We start from the raw sequence: 19250 nt of genomic DNA, 5'->3' as shown, positions 1-19250 counted from the left end.
TAGAATAAATTTGATTTCGAATGGAATTAGATTTAAAATGCAATTAGAATGGAATTTAAAAAAAATGAATAGATTTGAATTAAGAAAACAAATTCGAAAATAAATCAAACAAATTGAATGAAACTAATTTATGTAAATAACGAATCTAAACGAATGTTTTCATTTTTCATATGTCTAGTTTCCAACCAATCATACTTTGTGGGGTACTATGGTGAAAACCAACTCACTTGGATGAGCCTGCCAGGGTGTAGCATAACAATATGGCTCTTACAGGATAGCATTTGCTGCCCTTGTCCTAAACAGGGGTTACGAGGTCAATTTAGATTTGGCTGGGCTGTAGTTAGCTCAGACTGATTGTATAGTTTTTCCCGTTTTTTTCCTAAGGTTTGGTTGGCTTGCAATACTGTCAGCAGTAGGATGTCACTGGTATCACTGGTCATAGTATGAGATTTCATGAACAAAATTAAAGTCATAAATATTTATTGATATTTGATTCAGCCTATCCAGTAGGAGGGTTTATGCATCTGGTGCATGCTGGGGGGGGGGGATATAAATGTCTGTAACAGGCCATGTGCTCACTCTCTTGCCTTAGTCTGAGGCTTGAGGGATGGAGCTGTGCCGTAAGGCCCAACAGGGCCATCTTTAATATCGATTGGACCCTGGGCAAACATTTATTGCCCCCTCTTCCCCATGGAATTTCGCTCTCCACCTGCTCGGAGACATACAATAAATAGCAGCTAGACTCAAAATCAGTTTAATGAATCAGATCAGGCAGCGATTGCGACTGGTTGCCAGAGGTTACAGTGCATCATTACTGCTCACTGACTGGCAGCTAGAGGGTATAGCACACATTATGGGTCACTAAATATTTGATAGAGGTTACAGCACATGGCTTCTTGATTGGTTGCTAGAGATTACTGTACATCAATACTGCTAAATGGTTGGTTGCTAGAGGTTACTGGGCATCCTTACCACTCACCAACTGGTTGCTAGAGGTTACTGCACATTATTACTGCTTAATGATTGGTTGCAAGAGGTTAGTGCACATCATTACTGCTCACTGATTGTTTGCTAAAGGTTATAGCACATCTCCTCACTGCCTGCACACCATGGACTGGGGAGGTGTGGGGAACCATCAATAGACAGAAAACTCAGACATCAAAACCATCAAAAGACAGAAAAATTAATTAGACTCGTGTGGATTGGCATCTTATTGCCATCATCCCTTGGTACATAAAACAAATAGAACCTCAAATATTGGGATTTTAAAGGCAATATAAACAGAAAAAAGATTTCGTCTCCTCGTCACCAGCTGGGATTCTCTGTGGGAAAGGAGCTCTGCCAAGTGATCTGCCAGGGGTCCCTGTCCTCTGATTCTCCAGCGGTAATCCATGTCCTCTGATGTAAAGAGGAACTCTGGGAACTCAAAACTCTTAAGCCACTTTAAGTATATTGGCGTGCGGTTGATGTATTTGCACGCACGTTGGAAATAGTGGTGGGGGGGGGGCCAGGTCAACTTTTGCATCGGGGCCCACGAGCTTCAAGCTACGCCTCTGCTTACCACCAATGTAATGGGGAATTTACAATGACTAGTAATGTGAGGGGGGGGGGGATTTACACTGATCACCAATGCGAGGGGGAATTTTACGCCACCCATCAAGATAAAGAGTGATTTCTACACTGACACCAATGTAGTAGGAGCATTTACACCAACCACCAGTGTAAGAGGGACTACACACTGACCTCCAAGGGGGAATTTACACTAACAACCATTGTCGAGGAGATTTGTACCACCAACGCAAGGTGACACTTCTACACCGGCCACCAATGTTGGGGGGGGGGGGGGGGGGGGATTTACACTATCAATGTAAAGGGGGATTTACAATGACCAGTGTAAGGGCAATTCTGCACTTACCACCAATGTAAAGGGAACTGTAAACTGACAACCAATGTAATGGGGGATTTTACATCAACACCCTATAAAGGGGGATTTCTACACTGGCCACCAATGTAAGGGGGGGTCCCCCTCCCCAATTTAAAGGGGCTTCTACATGGACCACCAATGTAAGGGAGTATTTGAAACTGACCACAAATAAAAGTTTGGATTTTTTTACCGATTACCAATATAAAGAGGAGTTTCTACACTGGCCACCAATGTAATGGGGATTTACACTGACCACTAATGTAATAGGAGCATTAAGAGTAAGCACCATATGTAAGGGATTTACACTGACCACCAATGTAAGGGGGGCCCTCACATTGGGCACTAGTGTGAATGAAAGGATTGTACACCAAGCCCCAAATGTAATGAGAAAATGTACACTGACCACCAATGTAACTGAGACATTTCGCCTGCGTTCACATTTGTGTGCATCGGGAAGGCATGCAAAAATAGGATTTTTTAAAACAGCTTACCTGTAAAATCCTTTTCTTTCGAAGGACATCACGGGACACAGAGCCACAGTAATTACTGATGGGTTATATAGGTATCACTGGTGATTGGACACTGGCACACCCTATCAGGAAGTTCAACCCCCTATATAATCCCTCCCCCTTGCAGGGATACCTCAGTTTTGTAGCCAAGCAATATAGTGTATTAGAAGAGGGGTGGGACCTCTGTGTCCCGTGATGTCCTTCGAAAGAAAAGGATTTTACAGGTAAGCTGTTTTAAAAAATCCTATTTTCTTTCTCGAACATCACGGGACACAGAGCCACAGTAATTACTGATGGGATGTCCCAGAGCAATGCTACCTGAGGGGGGGGAACCACGACCAAGTAGGGTGCAATCAGACCTGAGGACCCTGTACCGCTGCCTGCAGCACACTACGCCCAAAGGCGATATCCTCATGCCTTCTCACATCCACCTGATAGAATCTGGTGAATGTATGAACTGAAGACCAGGTTGCGGCCTTGCAGATTTGAGCCATAGAGGCCCGGTGATGCACTGCCCAAGAAGCACCAATAGCCCTTGTGGAATGTGCCCTGATCTGAAACGGAGGAATCTTCTGTTTCAAACCGTAAGCTTGAATGATCAACTGTCGAATCCATTTAGAAATGGTAGCTTTTGACGCTGCCTGTCCTCTATTGGGACCCTCTGGCAGCACAAACAAAACATCCGTCCTGCGGATCTGAGTAGTTGCCCCTAGATAGGCCTTAACTGCTCTTACTACATCCAACGAATGTAGAGATCTCTCTTCCGGAGAACAGGGATCTGGAAAAAAGGAAGGTAGAACAATGTCTTGGTTTAAATGAAAATCAGAAACCACCTTCGGTAAAAAACTAGGATGAGGGCGTAGTACCACTCTATCCTTGTGTATAATCAAATAAGGCTCCTTACAGGAAAGAGCTGCTAATTCTGATACTCTTCTAGCAGAAGAGATGGCCACCAGAAAAATTAATTTCCTTGTCAACAAGACCAAAGGAATCTGACTTATTGGTTCAAAAGGCCGTTTCTGTAACACAGCCAGGACCAAATTCAAGTCCCAGGGGTTTAGGGGCGCTTTAACCGGAGGATTAAGACGCATCACCCCCTGCATAAAGTTTCAGACCAAAGAATGTGAAGCAAGTGGCTGCTGAAATAATACTGATAAAGCAGAGACCTGGCCCTTGATGGTACTCAAGGCCAGCTTCATCTCTAATCCCATCTGTAGAAAATCAAGGATTCTACCTATGACATATCTCCTGGGATGCCAACCTCTGGATTCACACCAGGTTATATAAGCTTTCCAGACTCTATGATAAATCATCCTGGAAGCTGGCTTCCTTGCATTAATCAAGGTAGATATGACAGGACCTGAGAGCCCACGACTCTTCAGAACGTGGGTCTCAATAGCCAAACCGTCAAATTTAGCGTTTGTAAGGCAGGATGGAACACTGGACCTTGAGATAACAGGTCTGGGCGTTCCGGTAGTGTCCACGGGGAACCTACCGTCATCCTTACTATTTCTGCATACCAAGTCCTTCTGGGCCAAGCGGGGGCCACCAGAAGTACCGACTTCCTTTCCTGCCTGATCCTGCGAAGGAGTCGTGGTAGTAGCAGAATAGGCGGGAATGCGTAAATCAGTGAGAACCGATGCCACGGAATCACCAACGCATCCGTCCCGCATGCAAGAGGATCTTTTGTCCTTGCCACAAATCTGTCTATCTTTTTGTAGAATCGGGATGCAAAGAGATCTACATCTGGAACCCCCCATCTTTGGCATATGGCCCAAAAGACGTCGGGATGCAGAGACCATTCCCCTGGAAGTAACTGCTGGCGACTTAGATAGTCCGCCTGCCAATTCTCTATTCCCGGGATGAAAACTGCCGATATGCATGGCACATGCATCTCTGCCCAGACTAAGATCTGGTTCACCTCTTTTTGAGCAGCTCGGCTCCGGGTGCCTCCCTGATGATTGACATAAGCCACTGCTGTGGCATTGTCGGACTGGATCCTGACCGGACAACCCTGTAGCCTGATAGTCCAGGCTTTTATAGCTAGATGTATCGCCCGGATCTCCAGAATGTTGATGGGTAAGGTCCTCTCTGTCTTGGACCATACTCCTTGGACCGCAGCCTGTTCCAGAACTGCTCCCCAACCTGACAGACTGGCATCTGTTACCACCGTCTAGGTAACCGGTAGAAAGGATTTCCCCTTCTGCAGGTTTTCGGGTATGAGCCACCAATTGAGGCTGTGACGCACCGCATGCGACAGGTGCATCGGAAAGTCTAATGCCTGAACCTTCTTGTTCCAGGTCGACAGAATACTGTGTTGCAGCATTCTTGAGTGAAACTGAGCATAGGGAACTGCTTCGAATGAAGACACCATCTTCCCTAGTAGCCTCATACAAAGGCGGACTGAGGGACCCTTCTTGGTCCTTACTGTCAGAATCAGCTCTCTCAAAGCAGTGATCTTTGCCTGGGGTAGAAATATTTTCTCCTGGCTTGTGTGTATAATCAGACCTAAATATTCCAGTCTTCTTACTGGTTTTAGGAAAGACCTTTCTAAGTTGAGGATCCAACCCAGGTGTTCTAGATACCTGACCGTGGTCCTCAAGTTTCCATTCAAAGAGGCTACCGACTGGTCTATCAAGAGCAGGTCGTCTAGGTATGCTATGACAGCTATACCCTGAGCCCTTAATCTGGCCAGAGGAGGAGCCAAGATCTTTGTGAACACTCGAGGTGCAGTGGCTATCCCAAAGGGCAGAGCCATAAACTGGAAATGGCGCCCTCCTACTTCGAAGCGCAGAAACTTCTGATGAGCAGGAAAAATGGGCACATGCAGATATGCATCTCTGATGTCTATTGATGCCAGAAATTCTCCTCCCTGCAGGGTGGGAACTACTGTTCGAATTGATTCCATGCGGAAGGATTGAATCCTTAGGAATCGGTTCAGATCCCTTAAGTCCAAAATGGGCCTGACATCCCCATTTGGCTTTTGGACCGTAAAAAGGTTGGAATAGAAGCCCAATCCCTGGTCCTTTGCGGGAACTATCATAATGACCTCCTGCGACAAAAGTCGCTCTAACGCTAGAAGGAGCGACTGCTTCTTCTCTGGGTCTCTGGGAACATTTGATCTGAGGAACCGAGGAGAAGGGAATTCCTGAAACTCCAGCTTGTATCCTAAGGTTACCGTGGAGACTACCCATCTGTCCTGGAAGTCCTCCTGCCAGAGCTCTGAGAATTGTCGCAGTCTTCCCCCCACTCGAGTGAGCGGGGGCGCCCCCTCATGCAGAGGTCTTAGTGTTTTGCCTAGTAGGCTTCTTTCCCCAGGACTTCTTTTTATAAAACTTTATTTATTTTTCAAAATACAAAAAACCAAAACGAAGTATCATACATATTCATATTCATAATTACTAAGGGGGGAGGGGACACCCGACCAGCAAAGCGGGGCTTCATACCCCCCCTCAGCACCTTCCGGGACTGCCTCTCCCCCCTACACCCCCCCCTCCCCCCCCCCCCTTCCCCCCCACCCCCCGCAGACACGTACCCTCTTCCCTCTTCCTTCATATCTCCGCCCCACTCCCCGGCACTATCTTAACACTATCTCCACATATTTCTCTGTTTTTTTAAAAATCTCCCATGGGTACCATTTCCCTTGATCTCTTTCTTGCCTCCCCTCTGGGGCCTCTATTTCCTCTATGTACTCTAATCTGTAGATTTCGTCTACCTTATTAATCCAGTCTTTTATCATTGGGGGTTCTGTTTCTTGCCATTTCTTTGGGATAACGTTTTTGGCTGCATTAAGTAAAATTGGTGTCAGAGAGGAATTATATCTCCTCTTCCCTCCCTCCTGGCCATGAAACAGACAGGTCCAAGGGTCCTTTTTAATATTTTTCGCTATTATTCCTTCTATCAATCCTATCACTTCCTGCCAGTAGGGTTGAATTTTAGGGCAATCCCACCAGATGTGTGCCATTGTGCCCAGGCCTCCGCACCCTCGCCAACAGCCAGGGGATTTATCTAGTGAGAATTTACTCACCCTAGCTGGGGTCATGTACCACCGGGCTAAGCATTTATAGTTACTCTCCCTTGACTTCATATCCACAGCTGTTGTATGTGTGGCTTCCAAGATGTTTTTTTCAGTGTCTTCGTCGCATAGCAATCCCAGATCCTCCTCCCATTTTCTAATGAACGGTGGCGAATCCTGTCCACTCCTACCCATCAATATTTTGTACACCTTTGAAACCGTCCCCTTTAATTCTTCTCTAAGTGCCAGTTTCTCTAATCCCCTATATTTCTCCTCCTCCCTTAAGGGGCCTGGGAGACTAGTAATAAAGTGTTTTAATTGATTATACCTCCACCCATTTACTGTTAACCTCTGCCCTTGTGCCTTTAATTCATCCAGTGATTTTAATTCCCCCCTACTTATTATGTGTCTTATTTGTGTGTCCTTCTCCAAAATCCAATTTCCTCCTATTTTCCCCATTCCTGGAGGAAAGAACGGGTTATTCTTTAAATAAATTAGTGGTGAATTGTAGCCCCACTTATTTAATTGGTGGATCTGGTCCCAAACTTTAAGTGTGTGACGTGTGATATAGTGTGTTTCTATGCCTAACTCCCTATACTGTGGTGGGTTCCAGATTGTCTGGTTCAAAGATACCTTACTTAACCCTATTTCTAGATTCACCCATTTTTTTGTATTGAAACTTCTACCCCACTCCAGTGCCCGTGTTATTACAATCGCTCTATAGTAATTTCTAAAGTCAGGGAGGGCTAACCCCCCGCGTGCTTTCTCTCTACATAACACCCCGTGCGCTATTCTCGGTTTCTTTTGGCCCCAAACATATTTATTTATCATCTCTGATAATACCCTAAAAAATTCTCGGGGAACTGGGATAGGGAGCATTTGCATTTTGTATAATATTTTCGGTGCAAGAACCATTTTTACTATATTTATTCGACCCATCCACGAGGCTGTACCATGGGCTATTCTTTTTATTTCCGTTTTTATTTCATTTAAGAGGGGTATATAATTTATTTTATACAAGTCCCTTCTGGAGCTCGTTAATCTCACTCCTAAGTACTTTATGTTATCCCTCCATGGAAAGCGGAAGACCTCGGCTAGTCTACTGGCCTCCAGTTTGTTTATGTTGATCTTTAGAGCTTCAGATTTTTCTATGTTGATTTTAAAATTTGATAATGCGCTATACCGCCCCATAATTGCTAAAAGATTAGGGATTGATATTCTGGGTTTTGATATATAAAATAAAATATCGTCGGCAAATGCCGCTAGTTTGTGCTCTTCTTCCCCTACCACACATCCGCTTATGTCAGGGTGTTTTCTAATTATACTGAGGAGAGGTTCCAGGGCCAGGACAAAGAGGAGCGGGGACAACGGACAGCCCTGTCTAGTACCATTCTGCATAGTAAAACTGGAGGAGGGGATGTTATTCACCCTAACAAAAGCTGCAGGATGGTTGTACAGGATTTTTATTCTTCTTAGCATTGCTGGCCCTACTCCCATTTCCTCCAGTGCACTGAACATAAATCCCCAGTCTACCCTGTCGAACGCTTTTTCGGCGTCAATCGACAGGAGTAGCCCTGGGGATTTGCCGGCTTTAAGTGCCTCCAGTACCAGTAGGGACCGCACCCCATTGTCTCTTCCCTCTCCTCCGGGTACAAATCCCACCTGGTCCGGATTCACCAGGTGGGGCATTTTCCCTCTCAGACGGAGAGCCAGGACTTTTGCGTACAATTTGGTATCTTCATTTAATAACGCAATCGGCCGGTAACTTGAGCATAGGGTGCGGTCCCTCCCTTCCTTGGGGATCAATGTCACTGCCGCCAGCAACGCGTCCCTGCACATTTCCTGGTCTCCTAGGCCATTCCACATCTGGCAAAGCCTAGGTACCAGGGTTGATTTAAATTTTTTATAGAAATTGGTCGTGAAGCCGTCCGGCCCGGGGCTCTTACCCCCTGGGGATTGCTTCAAAGCTCTAAAGACCTCCTCCTCTGATATTGGCTTTTCTAACTCCAGTGAGTCTATTTGTGACAGAGTGGGCAGGGCAGCTTCTTTTAGAAATTCCTTTACCCTTTTTTCTCTTATCCCCTCCTGCTCTACCTTTCGCTCAACCGCGTAAAGGGAGGAAAAATATTTTTGAAATTCTTCTGCTATCTCTTTTGTTGAATGTCTCATCTCCCCTTTTTTGTCTTTCACCTTCTCTATATAGTTTTCCAATCTTTTCTTCTTGGTAGTTGCCGCTAAATGTTTCCCTATTTTATTCCCCTGTATATGGAAGCTCCTGTTGTTTTTATATTTCCTTTTGAGGGCTTCTGTCTCTAATAGGTCGCTTAACTCATCTCTTTTTACTGTTAGTTCCTTTAATACCTCTCTGCTCACCTCCCTGCTTGTTTTATGGGTTTGTTCTAGTTTGGCTATTTGTTCTAACAATTCTTTTTGTTTTTTCGCTCTTTCCCTCTTCTCCCCTGCACCAATTGAGATTAGTATCCCTCTAATGTAGGCCTTGAAGGTCTCCCACACAATAGTTGCCGGGACCTCATTGTTCTCGTTTATACGGAAGAAGCCCTCAATTTCTTTTTGGACCCTTTTAACAACCTGTTTTTTATTAATAAGGAATTCGTTCAGGCGCCAGGTGTATGGGATCTTGTGAAGGCCTTTAAATAATAATGTCATAACTACTGGGGCATGGTCTGAGAGGGTCATAACCTCAATTTTTGTTGCTCTTACTGAGTCCAACAAACTATGTTCCACCAAGAAATAATCCAGCCTTGCATAGGTCTTATGAACCTGTGAGTAATATGTGTAGTCCCTCTCTTTGGGATGTAACACTCTCCACACATCAATCAACTGCTGGGCTTGTAGTTTTTTCCCTATTCTGGCGCATGCCCTTTTATCCTCCCAGTGAGATTCTGCTGACCTATCCAAGGCTGGATCTATACAAAAGTTTAGATCTCCTGCTAAAATCACCTCCCCTTCTTTGTATTCCTCCAATCCAGTCAGGATTCGGCCTAGGTACCCCATCGGATCTCTATTTGGGCAGTATATATTTGCCAAAGTATAAATTTTTTCGTTAATTTTCCCTTTCACAAACAGAAATCGTCCTTCTGGGTCCACTCTCTTATCTAGCAAATTAAATTTTATCTGTTTCGAGAATCCGATGGCCACCCCCTTTGTCCTTTTGGATGGGGAGTCCCCATATATCCATAGTGGAAGGCTTTTTGATGTTAATTTAATACCCTCCTCATACACTAAATGAGTTTCCTGCAGGAAAGCTATATCGATATCCAATCTCTGTAATTCCTGAATCAGTTTCCCCCTTTTCCCTGGTGAATTGAGGCCCTTGACATTATACGATAGGCATCTGACTTCCATTGCCATTTACTCTTTATTTCTGCCCTCACGTCCCTTTTGGAAGCCTTTTAATTTACCCTGGGTATGACCTCTTCCCTTACACCAGGCAATACCAAAGTTGTAACCGTGGGGCCTAGGGAGGCCAAACCTAAAGGGAGGATATATGCCCTTAAATTTTTTCACAAATCTAGGGAAAAGGGGAAATAGGTGCGTAGAAACACATAGGGTAGATCTTTTGGGTTGTACTCTCTGTCTGCGGATACCCTTCCTCCCCCTCCTCCCACTCTCGCCCCCCCTCCCCCCCCAAAACCCCCCCACCCACATCCTCCCCCCGCTCCCCCACCCCCCACCCCCCCTGTCCCCACACCGTTTCCCAAGCTGAGGGTCGTGGCATCTCTCATGGTACCTTCCCGCCAACGCCCCCCTGTGTGCAGGGTGTTGCTCCCGCGATGGGGGTTCGGAGAACTATAACCTTTTCGTGGTGAAAGCATCCTTTCTGGCTATCACATTTTGGCCCTAGTGCCTTATAACCTCCCCCCACCCCCCCCCACCCCCCCCCCAAACTCGCCCCCCCCTCAAAAGAACCTGCCCTCCATGTCCTGAGGAACTCTAATATTTAAATTTGTGCAAAAATCCTGTAGGTCTTCCATCTGTTTTAATCTGAAGCTCCTCCCCTCTTGTCACCAGTAGGGCAAATGGGTGGCCCCAACTATATTTCAGATTAGCGTCCCTTAGAGTGTTCAGTAATGGTTTTAGTTGTCTTCTCCTTGCGAGGGTCTTAGCTGAAAGGTCTGTAAAGACTTGAATGTCCTGGTTGTTATATTTCAGTGATCGAACCCCTCTCAGGTTTTTCCAAATCCTCTCCTTTTCCTCATAATAATGAAACCTCGCGATCACATCTCTGGGGGCATCTTGTCTGGCGCTTGCGGGCTTTTTTATTCTGTGGACACGTTCTATTTTGAGCTCCTCTTCCTTACTTCTTCCTAAAACCGGATTAAAAATTTCCCTCATAATGGCAAGCAGATCTTCCCCCCCTTGCTCTGGGATGGCTCTAATTCTAAAATTTTGCCTTCTATTTTGGTTTTCTTGTTCTTCGAGTTTAAGGAGCATTTCCCTATGATCCGATTTCAGGATTTTAACCTGTTTTTTCAATTCCTCAATCGTTGTTGCATACTGCTCCGTTAAATCCTCCACTTTTTCCACTCTTTTTAATAAATGTCCCAAGTCTTCTCTAACATTCAGGATTTCTGCTTTCAATACATTCTCTAATTTAATGAACATATCCTGCATGTCTGTTTTTGTGGGAAGGGTATCCATATTTGGCTCTGCATTAATTCCTATTTCAGGCTCTGGTGAAGTTGGTACTCTAGCGCCATTTCCCATTGCACCTTTGTTTTTATTGGAGTCCTTCTTTTTTTTTTTTTGCACTTTGTTGTTTGTTTTCCATACTTGGGCTTCTATTTTGTGTTTCTGTCATATATCTTTGAATAGTACTTGTGTTTAAGCTGTCTCTGGGTTTTCTTACTTCAGCAACTTTAGTAGAGCGCCCTCTCATACTCAGGTTTTCCCCCCTTCCACTCTCCTTGAATGGGGTCTCAGACCTCTATGTTCCTCTCTGTGCCCCTTTGTTTGTTTCATACAGCTGCAACAGGCTTTTGTATATTTCCAATATGTACAGATTTTATCTTAAAAATGTCCTACCTGGAGCTGTCTTGTAGCTGGGGGCACAGGGACAACAAGCCGGACTTCCTTCGCTTGGAGGATACACTGGGGTGGTTCTCCTTAACAGCTGCGAACTCCAGAGTCCACCGAGCGCTTTCCAGGAGGTTGTCCTCCACTGCGACAGAAAAAAAAGAGAGTTCCTTTCCTGCTTTTCCGGCTCCCCCTTCCCCTGTACACGGGGGTTAGGGATGAGGATGAGGGGGTATAACAGAGGCTGAAGGGGAGGGGTGTCTCAGGTCCTTCCTCCGATCTCCTCCGGGGGGGGGGGGGGGGGGGGCGGGCGACGGAGCAGGCGGAGGCGCCTCGAACGTCTACGGACAGTTCAGCTCCTAGCCGGCTTCAGCTCTTCAGGATGCAAGGCATCCAGGCGGGGCTTTCCTTGTAGAGAGCAGACAGTCGCCACTGTCTCCAGCTTAAAGCTCCGGTTCCACTCGCTCCCGGTTGCCTAGGATCTCAGCGCTGTCAGCCGTTACTGCTTCCTGCTTTCTGGGCTCCTGTCCAGCGAGGTCGATCGACTCTCACCTCACGCTGTCATGTTCACCATGATCCCCTCCTCCGTCCTCCACCGCCCCACCGTGTAACTCCTCCCCTACTCCTCACACGTCATCTCCCTCCCCCAGGACTTCTTTTGTCCCTGGGGTTGACTCTTGTCTCTGGACCCCGATGGAGGCGGCCGTCGAGACTGCCTGGAGGCTGAAGCCCCCGGCGCTGGGGAAAGAGTCCGTTTGAAAGAGGGACGCTTACTCTTCTTCTTGACAGGTAAGAGAGTGCTTTTCCCACAAGAGATTCTCTTGATATAGTTATCCAAGTCCTCTCCAAACAACCTTGCACCACGAAATGGAAACCCAGCCAGTAGCTTCTTACATGGTGCTTCGGCTGACCAATTTTTCAACCATAGGATTCTACGTATATGCACCAACCCCAGTGAAAGACGGGAGGTTTGCACGATAGAATCTCTAATGGCGTCAACCACAAAGCATAAGGCCGCTGGAAGGTTAGCAAACCCCTGGGCCTGCTGTTCAGGTAATACTTTGATGACCTGCTTAACATGGTCTCTTAAGTATTGACAGACTCCAATCGCTGCTATTGCAGGCTGGGCCACTGATCCTGCTAAGGAGAAAACATCCTTCAATAGGGATTCCATCCTTTTATCTACAGGATCCCTGAGCATCTGAGCATTGTCTACAGGACAAGTCAGGCTATTATTTATGGAGGAAATGGCGGCATCAATAGCTGGTATTCCCCACATTTTAATAAACTTTTCTTCCATCGGATAAAGTGTTGAAAACTTTCTCGGCGGAAAAAAACGTTTGTCTGGGTGATCCCACTCAGAATAAATAAGCTTTTCAAGTAAAGTATGAACAGGAAAAGCATGTGCTGCTTGGAAAGGTTTCAGTGACCCCAAAGCAGAAGAGGATTCTTTAGCAGTTTCAGGTATGGGCAACTTAAATGTGGAGCGGACCAATCCAGTGAGGATCTGCACTAAGACTTTCTCCTCTTGGGAAGTCGCAGAGGGTCCCTCTCCACCTGAATCCTCCGAAGAGGAATCATCCATCCCATCCCGATCCTCTGAAAGGGATTCATCTCCTTTATCCCAGAGCTCCTCTGTCTGAGGGTCTTGGGGAACAGAGGAAAGCCTAGTGCGTTTTCTTCCACTGAGTGAAGACGTAATCACGGCCATTAATCTTTCCTCTAGACCATTAATGGTTGAGGAAAAAACCTCCTGTGTAATATATACAGGGGCTGAAGTGCCAGAAGCAGGTGTAGCCCCTGACCCCGATGGCTCTCCCTGGCTAGCCGTCCCTGGCCCATCTTTAGGGGGGAAGGATGCTGCCGACAGGGGGCCCTCAGAACCTGAACGAGATCCCCTAGTGTCTCTGGTTCCTGGGGTGCTTGAACCTCTTCTACCCATAGTGCAAAGCAGCAAGGTGTGAGGTATACAAATGAACACTGTCCGCTGAGCGATGTAGTCTGGCTAAAAGCCTTGCTACCCAATGCTCAGTCTGGTGTTACTTCAGTAAATGCTGCCTAGGAGAATGCCTGTGTCCCACCTTACATGCGACCGTCAGCTCTGTGTCTCTCAGAAGGCTGAGTGCACCTGTACAGAGTGCCTTTAATAGCCTGCAGCTGGCCTGAGTGGGAGTCTAAACACTCTGTGCTGACATCCCGCCCCCTCCTCTACCGCCCCCCCCCCCCTCGAGTTTTGAAAAAAACGAGCGCTTCCCGCACTGCCGACTCTCCTGTCATGCTCTGGAGAAAAGGCTGGGGATGGGGGGGGGGGGGGGAAGGAGGGAGACTGGTAACAAGATTTGCCTGAACGGCTATCTTCAGAGATGGTGGCCATTAGGCCACAGAGCCCGGGTGGTATAACCACTTTCTAGACCCCTGTGGCCCCTCTCTAGCCTGGGGGGGAACATTCAAACATGAGAAATCCCCCCATCCACCTTACCTGCTTGCAGCCTGCTTGATACGCTGGGACATACACAGCGATTACAACACCTGAGACAGACATTCAGCATGTGTAGGTTTGTGCTCTTGGCAGCCCCCGGTGGTCACAATAGGCATAGCATGCATTTACCTTAAAGGAGAAAAGCCACTAGAACTCAAAAATTCTGTGGAATCTCCTCTTACCTTATCCAGCCGCAGGGTGCCGTTTACACAGACCCAATCTTCACCTCTCACGGTGGGCTCCGTTTGAAAAAACCGTCAGAGACTGGGGCCCCCATCAGTAGGGGGATCCAACAGTTCTGGGACCGTAAAGCACCTCGCCAGAAATTAGGAAGTTTAAAGCCATTTTCTGATCTGCGGGGTCCAGCTCTCTAAAAAGAGAAGCATTACGGGTAAAACCTCGTTTCTTCGGACACGAGGCCCGGGTACCATTCAATTCGGCCATGAAAAGACACTTTGAATGGATCCGGTTCGCCTGGCTTGCCCCAGTATAGGATCTTAGGATATTCCCTTTGGAGCTCAGCACAGGACATCTTTACACGTCCATCACCTAAGACACTGGCTTAAAAACTGAGGTATCCCTGCAAGGGGGAGGGATTATATAGGGGGTTGAACTTCCTGATAGGGTGTGCCAGTGTCCAATCACCAGTGATACCTATATAACCCATCAGTAATTACTGTGGCTCTGTGTCCCGTGATGTTCGAGAAAGAAATTGCTTTCCTGACACCACAGAAACGTGCTGCCCTTTAGCAGATACACAGCAGTGCCATTAATTTTTAATGACACCATCACACATCTGTTGAGATGTGCGTATTCACATGCACCAAAATTAAGGGTGCTGTGGCACCATGTTATTTTGAAAAAGGGTTCCACCTCCATTTTGCTTACCTTTGCAGAACAGTTGTAGGAAGGACTTTCAAGCATGCCCCTTTACCTCCCCAGTGGGCAGAATTCAGCAGAAGTGATGGTGTATATCGGGGGGGCATGATATACATATAAATCAATGCAGCCATTCCGCAGCTATTTGCATATAAATGATGTCACTATTTACATATCAATGCCGGTTATTTACATGTAAACACAGGGTCTGCAGGTGAATTATGTCTGTACATGGTAATAGGGCAAAGCTGGGTAGCATTAGTAACAGAACTTCACACTGAGATATTGGGACACAGCACAGGACTAAAACTTCAAGGGACAAAGGCATTTAAACTGGGATAGTTGGCAAGTATGAGTAAGCTGCTTTGGGCCCCACAACAATGATGGGGCCCAGGGCAGCTGCCCCCTTTGCCCTGCCTTAAAGGCAGCCCTGAGGCTCAATAGCCTGTTTTGGCGCTTAACCTGCTGTAGCATACCTCTTTTACAACCCACCTCTTTTATACAAAAAAAAAAAAAAAAAGAAGAATTAAACCCACAAGTGCTTTTTTTAACCACTACTATTCCTTTATATTGGCTTTTGACACTTACAAATGTAAACATTTGAAAAGATAAATAGTGCATTTTATATACAACCATATAGACCAGATCAAAATGAGGGACAAATGAGGAGGGAAGTGGGACAGAGGGACATTGTTCCAAATTAGGGACAGTTGGGAACTATGGCTGAAGTGATCCTGAAGCTGTCCTGCCTGGTCTGGAGGAAGCAGTAGGAGACCCAAGAGAGGCCCCTTGCTGTGGAGAGCCAGGAAGAAGGCTGGTCACTCACTTTGAGGACACACTTACAGTGCTTACAGTGTTGCCATGTTGGGTTAAAGGTTCTGACACTGTGAAGCTAGACATCCAGAGATTTTGTAAGTGATCTACTACAGTTTCTGGGACCCCTACCCCTCACCTCCTTAACCGTTCTGCAATAAAAAGAGAAAAGTTACTGGCACCCAATATCCTCTCAGTCCCCCCATTTTAGTCAAGGACCCGTGGTGAAGCCCACCCCTGGCCTCTGGAGATGTTATCCTGCCTTTGGGGTGTCAGAGGGGTGCTACACATTTTACACAATCAGATACTTGAAGCCGGAAGGACATGTTTGAGGTCAGGCAGTTATATTTCAGGTGATCTTGAAACCCAACTGAGGAGGACAGAGGGACTTTGTTTTAAATTGTCAGGAACCATGAATCAGACTGAGACAGAAGTACAGTTAAATCACACTTGTTTAATAATAATAATAAATAAAAAGGTAAACAGAGTAAATGTAGTCAAAACATAGCCAGAGTTCAGGAACCGGAATGGATAGTCAGACAAGCCAAAGCGTCAGGGAGCCAGAGATGAGCGAAGGAATGTCAGCCAAGCAAGTCTTTAACAGGAACACTGGAGAGCATCTCTAGAGATGTGACCAAGGTGAAGGCAGAGATCATCTGGACTGGACGGCTTAAGTAGGCAGGACTGACGAGCAGGATATCATCAACAGGTGAGTCACTGTGGAGAGATAGGAGCTGGCAATTAGCCGACAGCTGACCTGCCAGCTCAGAGAAGGAAGCTCAGAGAAGGAAGGTACTGACAGTACCCCCCTCCTCACTGACCCCTCCCCCTCAGAGGACCACCAGGCTTGAGGGGAAAACGTCTATGGAAATCACGGAGGAGGACAGGGGCATGTACGTCTGAGGATGAGACCCAAGAGCGTTCCTCCGGACTGTACCCTTTCCAATGCACCAGGTACTGTATGCGCCCACAGAATCTACAGGAGTCAACAGTGGACTGTACTTCATACTCCTCATGGTTTTCAACCTGTACAGGGTGAGGACGAGGCATCGAGGTGGTAAAGTGGTTGCAGACCAAAGGTTTTAATAAGGAGACATGAAATACATTTGAAATACGCACATTAGAAGGAAGGTCTAAAGCGTAAGCCACTGGGTTAATTCTGCAAAGAACACCGAAAGGCCCATTGAACCGAGGTGCAAACTTCAGAGGGGGAACACGAAGTCGGAGGTTGCGAGATGTCAGCCAGACCCTGTCCCCAACCTGGAAGGAAGGCGCAGGCAGGCATCTGCGGTCAGCACGGAGTCTATCATTTGCATGTCGCAAAGCCTCCTGGACTTGTGCCCAAGTGGAACAAAGACCATGGAGATGCTCCTCTAACGAAGGAATGCTTTATGGAACAAATGAGTCAGGCAACATGGAAGGTTGGAAACCATAGTTCGACATGAAACGGGGACAAATTGGGAAGCAGAATTCAAAGCACTATTGTGAGCAAACTCCTCCCACGGTAAGAGGTCTGACCAGTTGTTATGATGGTCAGAAATATAGCAATGTAGGAATTGCTCCAAGAAGAGAGAGGAGGAAGCAGAGGAGAAAGCAAGCTGAATTCCCAACCGTGCACAAAAGGCTCGCCAGAACTGGGACACAAACTGACTACCCCTGTCCGAGACAATTACCTTGGGTAGAGTGAGATGTGACCAAGGCGAAGGCAGAGATCATCTGGACTGGACGGCTTAAGTAGGCAGGACTGACGAACAGGATATCATCAACAGGTGAGTCACTGTGGAGAGATAGGAGCTGGCAATTAGCCGACAGCTGAGCGGCCAGCTTTGAGAAGGGAGGGCTGAGCCCAGCCTTGACACAAATCACGGACAGTTAGGAGCTATGCATACCTGTGGGATCCCTGACAATCCTGGAAATTGCTGTAGTAGGCACCACTACTACAGTGACCACAGCTACCTTCCAACTCTCAAGTTGGAGAGTCAAAATAAGTAAAAATAATGGGGAAAATCTGTAATCAATGTAACTCACAAACTTAAATTCTTGCCTAAACCCAATCATGACTGGTTCTCTTGCATAGCCTGAATTCTGTACCTTGTGGTAGTTGGATGATACCAACACTGATCCCGGATATTATATCCCCCACCAGCCACTCTTTGACAGGATATCTCGGCAGCCAACTAAGTATTGGAATAAATTTCAGGAGAAGGGATTTCACGACTGTCCCAGAACATCTGGAATACAAAGAAATGCAGGGTGAGCACAGCAGGTTAATAGGCGCACCTAGAATTATCTCCACGCTATTCCCTCGCCAAGGTGAATTAAAACAACAGGTGGAAATGAGGAGGACACTGGGGAATAGACACGGCTCAGTTGTTGGAGCTAAAACCTCTGAAGCTGTGAGAATTCCACCCTGGCTACACCGACATATGGCTGGATGAGACAATCTTCCCGTCACATTACCAGCGGTGTGATAAAGAAAGTAATAAAACACATATAATAGAATACATGAATAATGGAAACCCAGATGTATCCTAAATATTGTATGGAATGGGATTTCGGAACGGGAAAACTGCCAGCTCTAAATTTTTTATCCGTGTTCACTAAAGGTAATGCTTTTCCAGAGTCAAGACTTTGTATGTTAGTGTTATTATCATTATCCACTGCCAGCCTGCAGCAGCTGGAAGATGTACAGAAGCCCAAAATGGAAAGGTTGATTTGAACAGATAGTGAACCCTTTCCCTGACACACACACACACACACACACACACACACACACACACACACACACACACACACACACACACACGCCAATTTTTAACCAAAAGCCAAGTGTCCTACCAGCATGTCTTTTGAGTTTAAGAGGAAACCGGAGTATCTAGAGTAAACCCAAGTCAACACAGGGCGGAACATGCAAACTCCATGTGGATGAATCTGGTTGAACCTAGATCCCCATTGCTTATTTTATTCTCTCGTTTACACCAGATGCATTTATACGCATTTTCATAAATAATGCCCAAAAATGCAAGAAAAAAAAAAAAAAAAAAAAAAAACCACACACTGCAAACCTATGGAGGCACTATTCCTGCCACTGACACCAATGATGGAACACTATTCTTTCCACTGACAACAATAAAGGAGCACTATTCCTTCCACTGACCACAATGATGGGGAACTATTCCTCTCACTGACACCAATAATGCTGGGGCACTTTCTACTCCCACTGGCCCTAGTTTGACCCCCCTAAAGTCTTAAGGACAGTAAATTGACCCTTTGTATAGAAAGTTTGGAGATCCCTGTTCAAGCCAATCTAACGAGTGGGGCACTATTCCTTCCAAAGACATAAATGATAGGACACCAATGATGGGGCACTATTCCTTCCACTGGCACCGATGATGGGCCAATTTTCCTCTCACTGACACCAACGATGGGCCAATTTTCCTCTCACTGACACCAACGATGGGCCAATTTTCCTCTCACTGACACCAACGATGGGCCAATTTTCCTCTCACTGACACCAACGATGGGCCAATTTTCCTCTCACTGACACCAACGATGGGCCAATTTTCCTCTCACTGACACCAACGATGGGCCAAT

At 46.4% G+C, this 19250-nt stretch overlaps 1 protein-coding gene across 3 annotated transcripts in view; it reads right to left on the bottom strand.

Annotated features, from left to right (window-relative positions):
* LOC141102822 (solute carrier family 26 member 6-like) overlaps positions 1 to 19250 on the bottom strand; it is a 92068-nt gene that overhangs the window by 56722 nt on the left and 16096 nt on the right. For 2 of the 3 annotated variants that reach the window (XM_073591846.1, XM_073591847.1), the window contains exon 3: positions 17748 to 17887. The exons of the other annotated variant lie outside the window; for it this stretch is intronic. In XM_073591846.1, coding sequence (XP_073447947.1) covers positions 17748 to 17887 — 140 coding nt within the window. The remainder of the gene's footprint in view (positions 1 to 17747; positions 17888 to 19250) is intronic. 3 annotated transcript variants of the gene reach the window in all.

This window comes from Aquarana catesbeiana, linkage group LG07 (genome assembly GCF_042186555.1).
Source record: "Aquarana catesbeiana isolate 2022-GZ linkage group LG07, ASM4218655v1, whole genome shotgun sequence".
Classification (NCBI taxonomy): Eukaryota; Metazoa; Chordata; class Amphibia; order Anura; family Ranidae; genus Aquarana; species Aquarana catesbeiana.
Note: the sequence above shows the minus strand (reverse complement) of the source record. Positions and strands in the feature narration are given on the sequence as shown.